The sequence below is a fragment of the Cavia porcellus genome, unplaced genomic scaffold (genome assembly GCF_034190915.1).
Source record: "Cavia porcellus strain 051 isolate PalLab524CR breed Dunkin Hartley unplaced genomic scaffold, mCavPor4.1 scaffold_23, whole genome shotgun sequence".
NCBI lineage: Eukaryota > Metazoa > Chordata > Mammalia > Rodentia > Caviidae > Cavia > Cavia porcellus.
The window spans coordinates 37,728,250-37,743,540 of record NW_026947506.1 but is presented as its reverse complement, the minus strand read 5'-3'; the positions used below and the strand labels follow the sequence as shown (position 1 = coordinate 37,743,540).

Here is a 15,291-nt window from a genome sequence, read left to right as displayed (position 1 = left end):
ACAGAGAGACAGAGACAGAGACAGAGAGACAGAGAGACAGTGAGAAAGACAGTTAGTTGACTCCAAGAACCCATCTTTTCTTTTATGGTACTGGGGATTGAGTCAAGCTTCACGCTAAACTACATCCCCATCCCTTTTTCTATTTTGAGAAAGCCTCACTAAATTCCCTAGGCAGCACTCAAATTTGCAATTGATCTTTCTGCTTCAGCCCCCACAGAGTGCTGGGATTATGGGATAGCATGTGTCACCACACCCACATCCAGTGAAACTATTTTCACACCAGAAAAGACTCATTAGCAAAGCCTCCTCCTGCCTGAAGAGCCCACTTGAAGTCATCTGAATGTCTCACCTGAAACCTAGTCCTGATATGAAAGTGAGCAGAAAGATTTAAATTTTAGATCATTTGGATTTTCTTTTTTAACTTTCATTCAAGCTTAACCTTTAGTTTGTCCATTGATCAGTTGTTCACAAAAATTCCTCTGAGGGAGAAGCAAAAGAACACCCAAGGCTGCCAGTTAGTGCAAACATATGTTTTGCTAGAGAATTTAAATATAACTTCCCATGCATTAAAGAAAACATCTGGATTTCTGACCTCGACGTGATTTGAACACGCAACCTTCTGATCTGGAGTCAGATGCGCTACCGTTGCGCCACGAGGTCCCATGACATAATGCAGTTTCATACTTTACAAGGATGTCAATTTTAGCAATTAGATGGCCTGACCAGGGCTTGCTTTTCGTTTTGCTCTTATAATTTGACTGTGTGTACTTTGTCCTATTTGTAAAGCAACCATTCAATGTAAGTACCTGCAGCAAGTGAGATGCGATACAAAGACAAGGGACTGGGGAATACACTACCGTGATTCAGGAAAACCCATCTCCCCAGGGCTATGGAAATGCTGAGAGCAAAGCATGGGAAACAGCTTGAAAAATTCCAAGTGCAGCTCACCAGGGAAGCTCATGTGGGATCATCAGGGATCCTGGTTCTCTCCTGCACATCACAAAGATTTGCAGGCGGGTCACACCTACCAACAAAGCTTATTTTTTCATGATCACACAGAGCACTTAAACCCAAGTGGTGGCACGTACATTTTTAATCCCAGCACTTCAGGAGGCTGAAGCAGAAGTACTGAAAGTTTGAGCTCCATTGGGCCAGTTTATCAAGACTGTTACAAAAATTTAAAAATTCTAAGTAGGGCTACAGATGTAGCTCAGTGTTAAGGCCTTGGGTTCAATCCCCAGTGTTTTTTAAAAGATTGCAGTACAAGTTAAGGGACATGCTTGGCATGTGACGCTGCTACTTTTCCAAGCCTATTACATTATAGTATTAATCTAACCCTCTTGGAGGGAGACATTGTTATTGTGAATCCTAACTTTCTAAAGAGGAAATGAAAAGATAGAAGATAAGCAAATAGATCAAAGTGACTCATCAAGGAAAGTTGCAAACCTGAGAAAGTCCCTCAGGCTTTACCTTGCTCACCTGGTAGGTGTACCCTCAGCGTTTGGTGGAATAAGCTACCCTGAAGGGTACAAATTTCAATGCCCTCCATTGCATCAACAGACATAATATTCCTTCTGGTGAAGTGGAGGGGGGATGTGTACAAGTATTGTACTGAGATAGGTGATTTGCTCTTTGATATATACATGGATTTAGATATATTTTCATCAGTTTTCTAGATGGTGATTCAACCACCAACATTGGCCACTGGCTTGTAAATGAGCTATAAGTGTAGTCATCAAGAACAGCTTCAGAAGCTATGAGTGTGGCTTAGTGGTAGACCTGCCTAACATGCGGGAAGACTTGTGTTTGGTCCCCAGCACAAAAACCTAAATCAAATAGAACAATTATAAGACCTTATAAGACCTCTGGCATGGTTCATTTTTCTTCCACAGTAACTCTTCTGTGAAAGTACATTTAGAGGGCTGGGGAAATAGCTCAGCAACATAAGTGCCTGCCTGGCAAGTGCAAGGTCCTGAGTTTGATTCTTGGTACAAAAAAAAAAAAAAAATTAAAGAAAATACATTTAGATGGCCCACAATAGACCTGCATATACAATTGCTTTTTGTGAGAAATGCAAGTATTTCTGGCATAATCTGCCCTTACATTCATTAAGGTAAGAAAAAATAAAATTTTGTGAGTTTTTTTTTTTATGTCGAATTGAACTCGGGACTTTTTGTTTGTCAGGCAGGCACTATAACCCCAGCTAATAAAGTTCTTTTGATTATTTAAAACTCTAGTCTTTTTATTGTTTATTTAGTCATGTTGAGGACCAAACACAAGGCCTTCCCACTGAGTTACATCCCCAGCCCTGATTGATTGATTGATTGATTGACCAATATATTGCTTGCTTGCTTGCTGTTTTGAGATAGGGTCTCTAAAAGTCATTGAATTACCCAGTCTGAGTCTGAACTTGCCATCCTCCTGCCTCTGTCTCCCAAAATGCTGGGATCACAGGACAATAGCTTGAGAACTGCTCTCTTCTGTGTGGGTATAATCACAGCTTGCATGTCCTGACTTTTTGGGTTTGCCTGGGAGGACTGGTCTTGGCAGTGCCCCTCTCTGGCCTCTTCCAGTGTCCAGGTCATGGACTCAGGCCACCTGCCACTACTGCTGTGAGCTGGTGTATGGCCACTGGGTTGTAATCTCCTTGGCTCCCTTGCCCCCAAGCCAACTAGAGTGTCAGCCCTAGGAGATGACCATTGCCAGGACTTGGTGCTGTGTGATATCCCTGGCCCCAAGTCTTCCAGTCCCTTCCCTTCCCTCCAACTTCAGCCAGACCTGCATGCTGCTCCTCTGCATTCTCCCCTTAAGAGATGTGTCCTTGAATCAGACCCCTGGACTGAACTTAACACTACTAAGACCAAGCAAAGTAGTTCAGTGACACTCACTTTCTCAGGGTGAGCTGGAAGGTGGCCACGGCAGATGCCTTCTCTGCCCAGTGCTGGACACATTGACTTCTGAAGATTCTGGTCCTTGTGCCACTAGTGGCAGGCCCTAGTCTGGCTGCTCAGTGCCCAGCTGTGAAGGGTAGACATTAATAGGCCCTAGCACATATGCAGGGTCTTCCTTGAGTCCAGTTACTTAGGGATGCACTGTCCTAATTACGCCCTCCTAATTACACTGTCAATCAGCACACAACACCATTCAAGCAATCAAAATGGATTTCATAGTGGCACACACTTGTAATCCCAGCACTCCAAGAGCCCAGCCTACGCAATTTAGTAATTGAGACCCTGTCTCTAAAACAGAAAATAGAGTTGCAGATGTAGCTCAGTTGAAGGACCCTAGGTTCAGTTCCTAGTAATTCATAAGTAAATGAATAAACATTAACAATAACAGAAAAGTATGAAAACGATCATTAAAACCAGCAAGGATGACATAGCTCCAACAGTGTGGAATATGAAAAAACAAATGAAATACCAAAATGAATCAAGTTATTCTAGGTGGCCTATGCCTGTCTATAGTCCCAGATACTTGGGAACCTGACAGGAGGGGAAGTTCAAGGCCAGCCTGGGCAAAATAATGAGACTGCTCCCCTCAAACAAAGGTTCAAACTAAAGGAATAGGTAAGAAAAATACATATCATTGTTGATATTTGCTGTGATTTATTAGAGAGCATTGAGAGTCGATGATTAATTCATTTTGTTTTGTTTTTTTGAGACAAGGTCTCACTTGTAGTCAGGCTGGTTTTGAATTTGCTATATAACCCAGGCTGGCCTCAAACTTGCAGTGATCCTCCTGCCTCAGCCTCCCAAGTGATTTCAGGTGTGCACCACCATACCTGGGAAAATTAACCACTTTAAGCAGGGAGTAGCGGTGCACATCTGTAATTCCATCACTCTGAGAGGTTGAGGCAGAAGGATTACAAATTCAAGATTCAACCTGAGCAATTTGGTGACTTATTATAAATTGCTCTGTCTCAAAATAAAAAAGGTCCAAGGATGTAGTTCAGTGCTAAAATTTTGGATTCAATCCCTATTACCACAAAAATAGATAAGTACATATGTAAATAAAAATGAGCAACAGGGTTTGGATGCAGTTCAGTGGCAGAGTGTTTTCACAGCATGCACAGGCCATGGAGTCAATTTCCAGCACCACAAAAACAAAAGCAAAAGCAAACAAAAAACAGTAGTTAAGAGGAACTAGAAGCCCAATGTGGTAGCATAGTCCTACAGGAGGCTGAGGCAAGAGGATCATTGTGTGTTTGAAACAAGCCTGGGCTACAAAGTGAGCTCAAGGCCAACCTGAACTGCACAAAACCCTTGTCTCAAAGAGCCAAAAAACTTAGAAAAATTTATGAATTTATGTTTGGGATTCTTTTTGAAGTTAATAACTTCAGAGATCTCTAGGATATTATGAAAGTGCACTTCTGTGGGTAAATAGCTCATTGGGTATGGCCTTAGGCACTATATCTGCTTTCTGGTACCTTTCTTTCTACCTCTTTCCCTCTTGGTTTCTGGCTGTTGTAAAGTGAGCAGCTTATTCTTTTTCCATGTCCTTATGCCATAATGTTTCTGCCTTCAAAGCAGCTGAACATGGACTGGAACCTCCAAAACCGTGAACTATGGTTTAAAAAAATGTGAAAGTTGTTGACGAGTGCTATTCAACTGAAAGAGAGGCTGGAAAAACATTATGATCTGTGCTCATCCATCCACCTTATTCACTAGATCTGGCACTATGCAACTTCTGGCTCTTCCTTAAAGTCAAATGGCCATGAAAGGTAAAGGTTTCAAAACAAAAGGGAAAGAAAGCAAGCAAGCAAGCAAGAAAGAAAGATAGATAGATAAAGGTTTCGAACTGATTCAGGACACTGAAACAGCCACGACAGCATAATTTAAGATGTTCCTGCTAGAGGATTTCCAGAACTTCTCCAGGCAGTGGCAGGAATGAAGGGGAGATTTTGTATTTTGTTTTTTGTTCGATTTTGTTTGAGACAGGATCTGGCTTTAAAGTGGAGAATGGCCTTAAACTCACTATATAGCCCAGGCCAGTTCTGAACTCATGGTGATCTTCCTGCCTCAGTCTCCCAAGTGTTGGGATTGAAGGCATGTGTCACCACACCTAGTTTACGTTCTTTTTTAAAATTAATTCTATTGGTATACTTTTGATACATATAACGATCACATTCAACATATGGAATTTGTACCTGTACATAATATATCTTAATTCTATTTTCCCATCTACTTCCCTTTATTTCAGTCCTTCTTCCCCTCTCCCTTTAAAAAACTTTGTTTCTATTGTTTTCCTCCCATTGTTTTTTACTTTTTAATCCCTCTTTCCTCTTTTTCCTTCTCCTTGCCCCCTCCCTTGTTTCCCTTCCTTTTGAACATTTTTTTTCCTACTTCCCAATATCTGTCATTCACTTTGGTCCTTATTTATCCTTTGGGCTTCTTACACAAGAGAAGCAATGAAATATTTAAACATGTGTGTCCCATGTATTTCACTTAAAATTATGTTCTTCATAGCGGGGAGTTTAGCTCAGCGGCATAAGCGCCTGCCTTGCAAGTGTGCAGTCATGAGTTCGATCCCTGGTACAAAAAGAAAAAACCAAAAACAAAGTTCAGTCTTCCATCTTCTGGCTGGAGATTTAGCTAGGCAACATAAGCACCTGCTTTGCAAGTGTGTGGCCATGAGTTCAATCCCCGGTATCGATTTAAAAAAAAAAAGACAAAAAAAAAAAAATCATGTTCTCCAGGTGCATCCATTTACCTGGAAATGTCTCAAGTTTATCCTTTTTTATGGTTGAATGGTACTCTACTGTATAAAAAAATCTTCTTTATCCATTCATCAGTTGATAGACATTCGGGCTGTTTCCAAGATTTAACTATTACAAACTGTGTCGGTATAAACATGCATGTTCATCTATTCTTGTGCTACAGTGCTTTTTAATTTTGAGGGGAAGATACCAAGAAGGGGACTAGCTGGGTTGAAACGAATCTCTAGTTTTTATTTTTTTATAAATCTCCACACTGATTTCTACAGTGGTTGCACTGTAGTCTACACTCCTAGCCACAGTGGAAAAGGGTTTTTTTCTCTCCCCCAGATCCTCTAGCATTTGTTATTGGTCAATTTCTTGATAACAGCTATTTTTTTGGAAGGAGATAGAATCTCAGTGTTATAATTTGCATTTCTCAAATGACCAGTTGTTGGGAACCACTGAGCTAATGATTGCTCACATGTGGAGCCGAAAGCACAAGTGCCTGAACAGGAGGGCCCCACGGGCACAGAGCACCTGACAAACACCCCCGAGGGCTTGGGGTGCTGGAGGTGAACAGGTGCTGCAGTCTTGAAAACACAGGAGAACACAGGGGCACAAGAAGAAAGCTAGTCAAGCAGAGGAGCATGGTATGGCAGGTGTACAAATAAACACACTGCAGTAATTAATTGAGCAGTCTCATCCTCTCATGTAGAGAAGGGCTCCACCTCACCCAGCATTCTGTCTCTATCTTTATTTTCTTCATCCTCTAGGTGTTCTTTCCTCTGAAATTTAAGAGATCTCTGGTGGACATCTACAGTAATATTAAACAGTAATATTAAACATTTTTCATATGTTTATTTTACCTACAACCAGTGATATTAAACATTTTTCATATGTTTATTTGCAGTTTGTACTTCTTCATGTGATATGTGTCTATTCATTTCAGATGCCCATTTTTGGATTTGGTCTTTAAATTTAAGGGTCTGATTTTTAAAATTTGAGTTCTTTTGATAGTCTAGATAAATTTTTATTGAGTCCTGGGTTACTTACACTGGGCTGTGGCTTTTCTAGAATAAAACAAGCTGGCATTGGCAAGTCATCCGTGTTTTAGAGGCATGTTTTTGGCAGAAAAAAATATCTGCAGCCTCAGCTAACAAAATTCTTTCCTTGACTAAACCCCACCCAGGCTGCTGTGAACTCTCTTCTCAACTGGGCTTCAACTTCATGAATGCCAGCTGGCAAACCCAGATGGGTTTCCATGTGGTCCAAACCCCTTCCAGGCTTTGTCACTGACTTGATTCTACTGAGCCATTTCCTTTCCCATATAAAATACTCAGGCACCTCTGTACTAATCAAACGAGTGCAATTCATATTGGATTCTTTTCTCTTTGCAGCACTGTAGTACTGATTACAATCTGTCCATAGCACGTGAACATTTAGTGTAGTTTTATTTTTTTGATTTTTTGTTTGGTTTTGGTACTAGGAATTGAATCCAGGACCTTCATATTAAACTACATCTCCAGCTTTTTAATTATTTTTTTAAATTTTGAGACAGGGAATTGCTAAGCTGCTACATTACTCAAGTTGTGTTCCACCATGCCCAGTTTTAGCTTTGTCAGTCTTTTACAGTACCTAAAGAACCTTATTTCAGTTCTCAGCGTCTCGCCCAGAGCCGGAACACAGTGGACACTTGAATCAAATCTTTTGAAGCCTGTGTTTGGATACCACCTTCTGTGACTGTTACTTCCTTGAGAGTCAGAGCTTACTTGCCATCCAGCATAGCTGAGAGTAAGGTTCTTGATAAGCCCCTCTCATTTTTTTACAACAAATTTAATTATGAGAAAATCAAAATGCCTTTTTTTTCATTCCAGTACTGAGGATTGAATTCAGGGCCTTCACACTAAGCTATATCCCAGTCTTTTTAAAATTTATTTATTTAGTCTTTGTGAGACAGTGTTTTACTATGCAGCTTAAGCTGGCCTAAAACTCACTTTGTAGACCAGGCTGGCCTTGAACTCAAAACAAGTCTTTCTGCTTCAGCCTCCCAATTGCTGGGATTACAAGCATGCGCCATCATATCTATCCCTCTTTATTTTTGGACACAACATCTGGCTAAATTGCTCAGGGTTACTCTAACTTGCTGTTCCCTAGTCTTAACTTGCCAGAGTGCTGGGACTACAGGCCAGTGCCACCATAGTTGTTACTGGATAGAAGCTGGCATGGGTTGTTTCCAGTTTTTCAGTAACCTGAACAAAGAATGGAGCAGGATACTCAAAGTGAGTAATAAGTGTCATATTTATTAAAAGTGAAAGAGGCTGGGCATGGTGGTACATTGCCTGAAAGCCTGAGGCCGGAGGATTGCCATAAATTTTAGGTCATTCTGGACAACATATGGAGACCCTGTCTCAAAAAATGACAAAAACAAAACGTGAAAGAAACAAAAGTACATGTCACAGAGTGGAAGAAAGCCAGTGGGAAAAGTTCACAGCCTGAAAGATGCAGGTCCTGGATCTCTTAAGAGTCTTGGGATTATAGGAGGATCTACAGAGGGATTGACAGGAGTCATAGAGTGTAACTGACTGGTCCACCCTTGGAGAAGAGTTTTTGGTCGTATTAGGTTTTGTCAAGGAGTGCAAAGATCACGTGGTGGGAGTGGGGTTGGGGATTGGGGGTGTGTCTGGAAACCCTAATGCAAATGAGGTGGACACAGGCCAGGGTCAGGTACTTCTGGTTTTGCACATGCTAGGGGACCTTTTTGGGGGGAGGATAACGTGTCCTTTATCTGTTATGTCTTTATGTAGTAGTTCTTAACTCCAGTTTCTAAATTCTTCCTCATACAATTTCTTTTCTTCATTTAAAATTTTTTTTGCACGGGGTGTTTAGACAGGCTCTCGCTCTGTCCTTCTGGCTAGTCTTGCCCTCCAATTCATGGGGATTCTCCTACTTCAGCCTCCTGTGTGCTGGGATTACAAGTGTGTACTACCACTGCTTTCTGTGGTTCACTTGTCTTTATTTTACCTTCTACTGCAAGGCCAACTTTTTTTTTTTTTTTTAATCCTTACAGTTACTGGGATACGGAGACAGACCAAGATGCCAGCTCACTAACTGCAGATTTCCTGCTGTTCAGGCAAAGAACGTCGCCCTTCTCTTCATGGCACCTTTATAATTCCAGTCTAGTGGCACTGTTGACCGGCTTCCCGTGAGTCTCTGCTCCCAGCGCTCGCTTTGAGACTTACTCCCTACCCAGCAGCCCTTGCGCGACCCACTTTAGCGGACAGCAGGAATCCAAAATGGCTTCTGTCGGTAAGTTCTTGTCCTGTATTTTATATGCCGCGTTGGAGGCAGAGGCTGGCATATAGGTCAGAATCGCACTGGGAAGCTGCGGAGTCCCCCCTCTACTTTCGGGGGCATCATCGGGGCGTCACTTCAGGCGCGCTGAACCATTTCTCCAGGGTTTTGGCGCTGTCCGACCTTCCAGCGCTCTTCCCGTCCTGGCTTTCCGCTGCTCAGGACTCGCGCCACCCACGTTCGGAGTGGAGGGCGAAAAAAGCCTGGAGACTCGCCTTTGGCTCTGGGACTGTCCTGCCTGGGGGACAGTTACCCTCTTTCAGTTAAGTTGCTTCTTAAAAAAAAGGAATGGCTGTTTCTTTTTCCCCTGAGACACAGGCGATTTGCACTTGAACCTTATGGGCAGCTTCTTTCTGCCTTTTCTAAAGCTGAAGTTAAAATTAAGCTCCAGGAGGAGCTAATGCCTAAGACGGTGCTCCGCACCACCACGTTAGGTTCGATGCATACATATTGAATAGGCTTACAGAGATGAAGTGACCTATTCAAGGTCACAACTCATGCGAGGGCTGAGCTGAGATTCAAACCTAGGCATGTGGAACCTTATGGTAAATGAAGTTTATTAGCATTGACCGGCAGGCTTTTCAGGGATACATATATGTAAATCGACATTAAAACACTGTGCACTGTGATTTTTTTTTTTTAAACTAAGTTTTAGCCCTAGCTCCTCAGAATTCCCACATCAGGGAGTCCGTTGATCTCCTTGTAAAGAGAAAGGAAGTAACGGTCCGAGATATTGTGTGGCCACATAGCCTCCAAAGTTTTAATTAACTCTTGTGTACTATATCCATTTTATATTATTAATCTCAGCCTGGAAAAATGAAGAGATTAGAAAAAGGGAGAATGAAGCTGCTATCTGTAAAATGGGCATGAAACCACTTGTGATTGATAGTGATCGTGTTTAACTTGTCCAGTGTGAAAAGGGAGCACTGAGACTTGGCGTTTTATTTAAGGAGGATTGAAGTGAACAGAGTTCTGGATTCGAGATTTTAAAATGTAGTACATAAGGGCTGGGGATATAGCTCAGTGGCATAGTGCCTGCCTGACAAGCTCGAGGTTCTGAGTTGGATTCCCCGTAGCAAAAAAAAAAAAAAAAAAAATTATATATATATATATATATATATATATATATATATACACACACACACACACACACACACACACTAGAGAGAACACTCCCTGCCCCACAGTGGAGGGCTCAGTGGTGTGAGGTGATCACCCAGTGACCAAGGTCATGTCCCATGCCTGGCCTATTGAGCATCACCCTAGTATTTGGATTTTATGTCCTAAGTACTGGAGCTCTTTTACATGATATCTTGTGCCAGGGCACAAATCCACTAATTTATTACCAAAGTGAAGGAAACAGGAATGATCAGCAGTGGATAGTGTCAGAGTTTGGCAAGCTATGGACAGCAGGCTGGATGTCTTGGGGCCTCATTTTGTACAGCTATGAGCTAAGTGGGGGTGGGAGTTGGGAGGGTGGTTTATATTTAAAAAAAGAAAAGACTGTGTTACAGAGACTTTATATGGCATGAAAAACCTAAAATTTTTACTTTTTTGGCCAACTGGTGGGTTGGAATTAGCAGTAAGGGAACACTTGCCATTTCTATGCCACTCCTTAGTAAGTGGATAGGGTATCTCTCCAAGTCATAAAATCACCTACCCTCTCAAGAACCTATGATTGTTCAACCATTAATCTAGTGTCATGTGTCAGGAATTGTGTGGGGATGTTCCCACATTCAGTTCATAATCAAGCAGAAAGATAATAGTTTCATATATATAGTATATACTGTGAGGCAAAAAGGTAGATATTTATTATCCTTATTTTACAAAGGAGGAAACAGAAACAGTTTTCTGTTTGTAAGAGAACAAAGGGTATGATTAATCCCTGAAGGCTGGCTACTCAAAATGCCCCTAAAATTCAATTTATATGCCATTGCTCTCTCCCCACCCCCTTTGTTTGTGATGCTTTACATAGATAGACCTTAGTAAGATTTCGACGGTAATAACAATCTGCAGTGGTCTGGCATTTTTCATTAATTCTTAATGAACCCCATGGGTAAGCCATTTCACAGTTAAGGAAATAAGCTTTCGGGTTTTAGAGGAAGAAAGTAGTCAAGCTTATTGGAGATAGGGCCTCCAGGAAGGCCTTTAAGATGTCCCTGTGGTCTAATTGATGCTTTACATAGATAGACCTTAGTAAGATTTCGACGGTAATAACAATCTGGTCTGGCATTTTTCATTAATTCTTAATTAATCCCATGGGTAAGCCATTTCACAGTTAAGGAAATAAGCTTTCGGGTTTTAGAGGAAGAAAGTAGTCAAGCTTATTGGAGATAGGGCCTCCAGGAAGGCCTTTAAGATGTCCCTGTGGTCTAAGGGCACTGTTAATACAGACTTGTCAGCTGTGAATAATCTTGTTGCCTAGGAGAAACAAAGGGGCTAGACCAGTGGTGACAAACCTATTGTGCAGCAGAGTGCTGTTTTTTCAGAGCTGAATGCACTAAAATGTTTGCCATCAGTGGGCTGGACTAAAATGTGACCCTGGAAAGAACAGCAGGATAGAAGATGGTTGCTTTACAAAGAAGAATGTTATAATTGGTCACCAGTGAATCCACAGTGATTAGCATGATGCCTGGCATACAGTACATGCTCCATATGAGTTGGACGAGAGTAGATGGAAGGTTTAGTGGTGGCTCTTAATAGTGTACCTTAGTCGTCCTGTATGAACTTACAGACCCATGTATCTCCCTGTCACTTGCGGCCTTTGGACAAGTCATTAAAGCTGCATGTCTGTCTTGTTAGATGAACCAGAGCAGATTAGGGCCATAAAGCCTTGCATTTCTGTGTTTACATCCCAAAAGCCATTGTTTTTGTTTAGTGTTGGGAGCTGTCAGAGCATTTGTGGGATCCCCTTAGCAGATTGCTGTGGCTGGTCCAGAAAGAGCCTTAGTCTTTCTTTGGATCCCCTAGTGGAGAAGAAACCTTGGAATGATTTAGTCTGGCTGTTCCTGTGGTTGGTCATCTTTAAGAGGGGACACAGTGGTCCTGGACTCCTATCCTGAAGAGGGTATCTGCCAAAAGCTTTTAAAAATTGGTCTTTATAGGAAAGACAGAGGAAGACCATTTTCTTCTTACATACATCTTCTGCACAACCACAGGCCCATCCCTTCTCCCCTCCCCCCATGCTACTTATTATCGTATTTGCTTTTTGGGCCCAAAGATGAATATGATACTTTTTCAGCTGAGAGACTTTCTTATGGTTTGTTCCAGACTCTCACTGGGACATGGTCTGGGGCCCATTGTACCATACAGATAAGATTTTACTAAATTATTTAATTTCTTGAGATAGGTTGTCTTTTGTTTCTGGAAATTGTTGACCTCTGCTGTCCCAAGTAGGATGCTTGAGGTGGGAATTTTTACATTTTTATTTTTTTAAATGTGGGTTGGGGGAGGGCCACTGTAATACAGGCTGGCCTTTTAACTCTTGGTGAATCTCCTGCCTCAGTTTCCCAAGTGCTGGGACTGCAGTCATGTGCTACTATACCTGGCTCTCCTTTACATTCTTTTCATTGGGTATTCTAAGACCGGCAAACCTGGGGAGAGTGGCAGTGATTCAGGTGCAGCACAAAGCCCTCCCCCAATAAACAAGCACATCCAACCAATGAACTGCATGAGAGCATATCCAGCTGGTCTCAGTCCACATCCCTTCCTATCAATCTGTGACCACAGATCCCCAGAATTTGAACAGACCCATCCTTAGATAAGCATCAAAAGCATAGGTCCCATCTCAAGGTTGTATTGTCAAGGTTGTATGTCTGTATTGTGCATATGACTTTGATTAAGATACCCAACCCTCTGAGTCTACTTGCTTCCCTTCCCTGACTAAAGGCACCAACCATCTGTGAAAATTAAATAAGCTAATATATACATAAAGTAAATGTTAGTTTTCCCAAATATTTTGTCCTGCATTTTATTGCTGTTTTCACCATGGTCCTTAGTTTACTTGTTGGTAGCAAGCTGTTGTTCAGACATCCTGTTGTCTGTTGGTTCATAAAGCAGTTGCTGCGGCAGTTCAGCCATTTTGCAGGCTGAAGGTTAAAATAGTGTTTTTGATGTAATGGGTTAATTCGTAATGCTTATGCACAGCCACTATGTGACAATCTTGACAATGTTGAAATGACTTAAAAAGATGCTATTTGTATTATTGGGAGACTATTTAGTAGGTGTGGTGTTTTTTGCTTTTCCTTTTCAGTACCATTGAAAGAGAAGAAACTCTTGGATGTGAAACTAGCAGAGCTGCCCAGCTGGATATTGATGCGGGATTTTACTCCTACAGGCATTGCTGGAGCATTTCAGAGAGGTCAGAGCCTTAAGGATATTCGTAAAACCAAAGCAAATTTCTGAGTCTGCAGGTCTCTTTGCCATGAATTAATTTGGGCAATAAAAGCCTTCTTATCTCAAAACTAGGAAGTTCTATAGGAGAAGGGCAAAGGTTTGTCAGCTGTTGAGTTTTTGTATTTCATGGGCTCTATCAAAGGCTGGCTGTGTGTCTTGCTCTGTTCTAAGTCTTAAAGCAAGGCCCTCAGAATACCCAGTCTAATTACAGCTGTGAACTGAAGTGAACATGGCCTGTTCATGTTTATAGCTCTGCCCTGCTCCTTCAGGGCATCCCTATCTTATTTATTTGGTTTTGAGACAGGGCCTTTCTCAGTAATCCAAGCTGGCCTTGAACTTTCTGTGTAGGCCAGGCTGACCTCAGACTTGCAGTGTTCCTCCTGCCTCAGCCTCTCTTGCTGGAATTGGTGTGTGTCACCATGCCCATCCAGGTTTCTATTTTAAATTTACTTATTTCATTTATTTGCATCAACTATAAAGCATGTTTCCCCTTTAGAGAAGAGATGAACAAAGGGAAGGCTTTTCCCCCCAAGGGCTTTGCTGATCCAGCTGACTATAGTCACGTGGCCCCTATTGGGGGTTGGGATCTGGGACAGAATTAGTTAGAATTTGGCTAAGAGCATCCCCAGGGCTGGAGGTAGGAGGTAAGACAAGTTGACCCAAATCTGTAATATCGAGGCCAAAGGCAAACTAGGACCAAACTCTGGAGCTGCTGGTCTTGGGCTGTGGGGATTGGACCATGCAGTCAGTGAATGTAGAGTGAATGGGTTGACGATCCAGAGCAGGACTGATAGTTCCAGACAACTCTGTGCACTGTGGGAAGGAATCTCAGCAAAGCAGGGCCTCGTCTGTTACAGGTTACTACCGGTATTACAACAAGTACATCAACGTGAAGAAAGGGAGCATCGCGGGGCTTAACATGGTGCTGGCAGCCTACGTGCTTTTCAGCTACTGCCTTTCTTACAAGGAACTCAGTGAGTGGCTCTTGCATTATCTTGCCTCCAGATCCCCTTAAGATTGTAGTGTTGGCTCCCTATGTTAGATGTGGCAGTCTACTGTCTGTCACCTGAGGGATCTTTATACTTCCTCCTGAAAGAATGAAATTGTATAAATGAAACATATGTGATAGTATTTTAGGTAAGAAATTTGTGATAGAGAACAGAGGAAAAACAAGATGAAACTAAGGTAGAGGTCATACTTGGGAAGCATCCTATAAGATACTGTAGGCTCTTTACTAAAATTTGGCTTGATTTTCCTAGCAGGCAGTATGATGAAGGATATAGGTTTCATGGTTATAATCCAGTATCTCTCCAGTGCTTTGGGAAAGCAGTTATTCCTGGCTCTAAGACCTGGATGATCTCAGATGTCTGGTGGGAAATGCTGTAACTGGGACTCTGGCTGAGTTTCCTGGGCCCCTTTGGATCATAAGGCCTGTCAGCCTGTGTATCATGGCAGTGGTCTCTAAAAGATCGACTTCTGGGGACTCTTTATATAAAAAGTGGGCATCTTACAAGAGGCTAGCCAGGCTGTATCTTTGTGCCCCCAGTTTGCTGATTCGACTGACACTGGCAGGTGTCTGGATCATCTTAAAAGAACTCATGATCATAGCCTGCCGTTGTCACTGTCATCTTGTGCTTTCACTAGAATACTTAAGAAACTTACTATTTTTTTCTGACTTCAGAACATGAGCGGCGACGCAAGTACCACTGAAAAGGGCCAGTGTGGAAGGCACTCTGCACTCTAGACTGTGACTGCCTCATCCTGCTCCCACCTGAGAACAGCTTACTCATGGCTCGGTCTGTTCATAGTCTAAGTGAGAATTAATGCTTAATAAAAGGTGACCAGTACAA

The 15,291-nt window shown here is 42.1% G+C and overlaps 1 protein-coding gene and 1 non-coding gene across 3 annotated transcripts; one reads left to right on the top strand and one right to left on the bottom strand.

The window, feature by feature from the left end:
- Window positions 1-588: 588 nt before the first annotated feature.
- Trnaw-cca (transfer RNA tryptophan (anticodon CCA)) lies at window positions 589-660 on the bottom strand. The gene has a single exon. It is a non-coding gene; the product is annotated as a tRNA-Trp (tRNA).
- Window positions 661-8,856: 8,196 nt separating this feature from the next.
- Atp5mf (ATP synthase membrane subunit f) lies at window positions 8,857-15,291 on the top strand. Of its 2 annotated transcripts, XM_063234175.1 has the most exons (4): window positions 8,860-9,001; window positions 13,299-13,406; window positions 14,299-14,415; window positions 15,123-15,291. In XM_063234175.1, exons 1-4 carry the CDS (start codon window positions 8,989-8,991, stop codon window positions 15,149-15,151), a joined length of 267 nt encoding a protein of 88 aa, XP_063090245.1. In that variant the 5' UTR covers window positions 8,860-8,988; the 3' UTR covers window positions 15,152-15,291. The 2 variants fall into 2 exon arrangements, with proteins under 2 accessions (XP_063090246.1, XP_063090245.1); XM_063234176.1 differs by lacking the exon at window positions 14,299-14,415 and having other exon boundaries at window positions 8,857-9,001.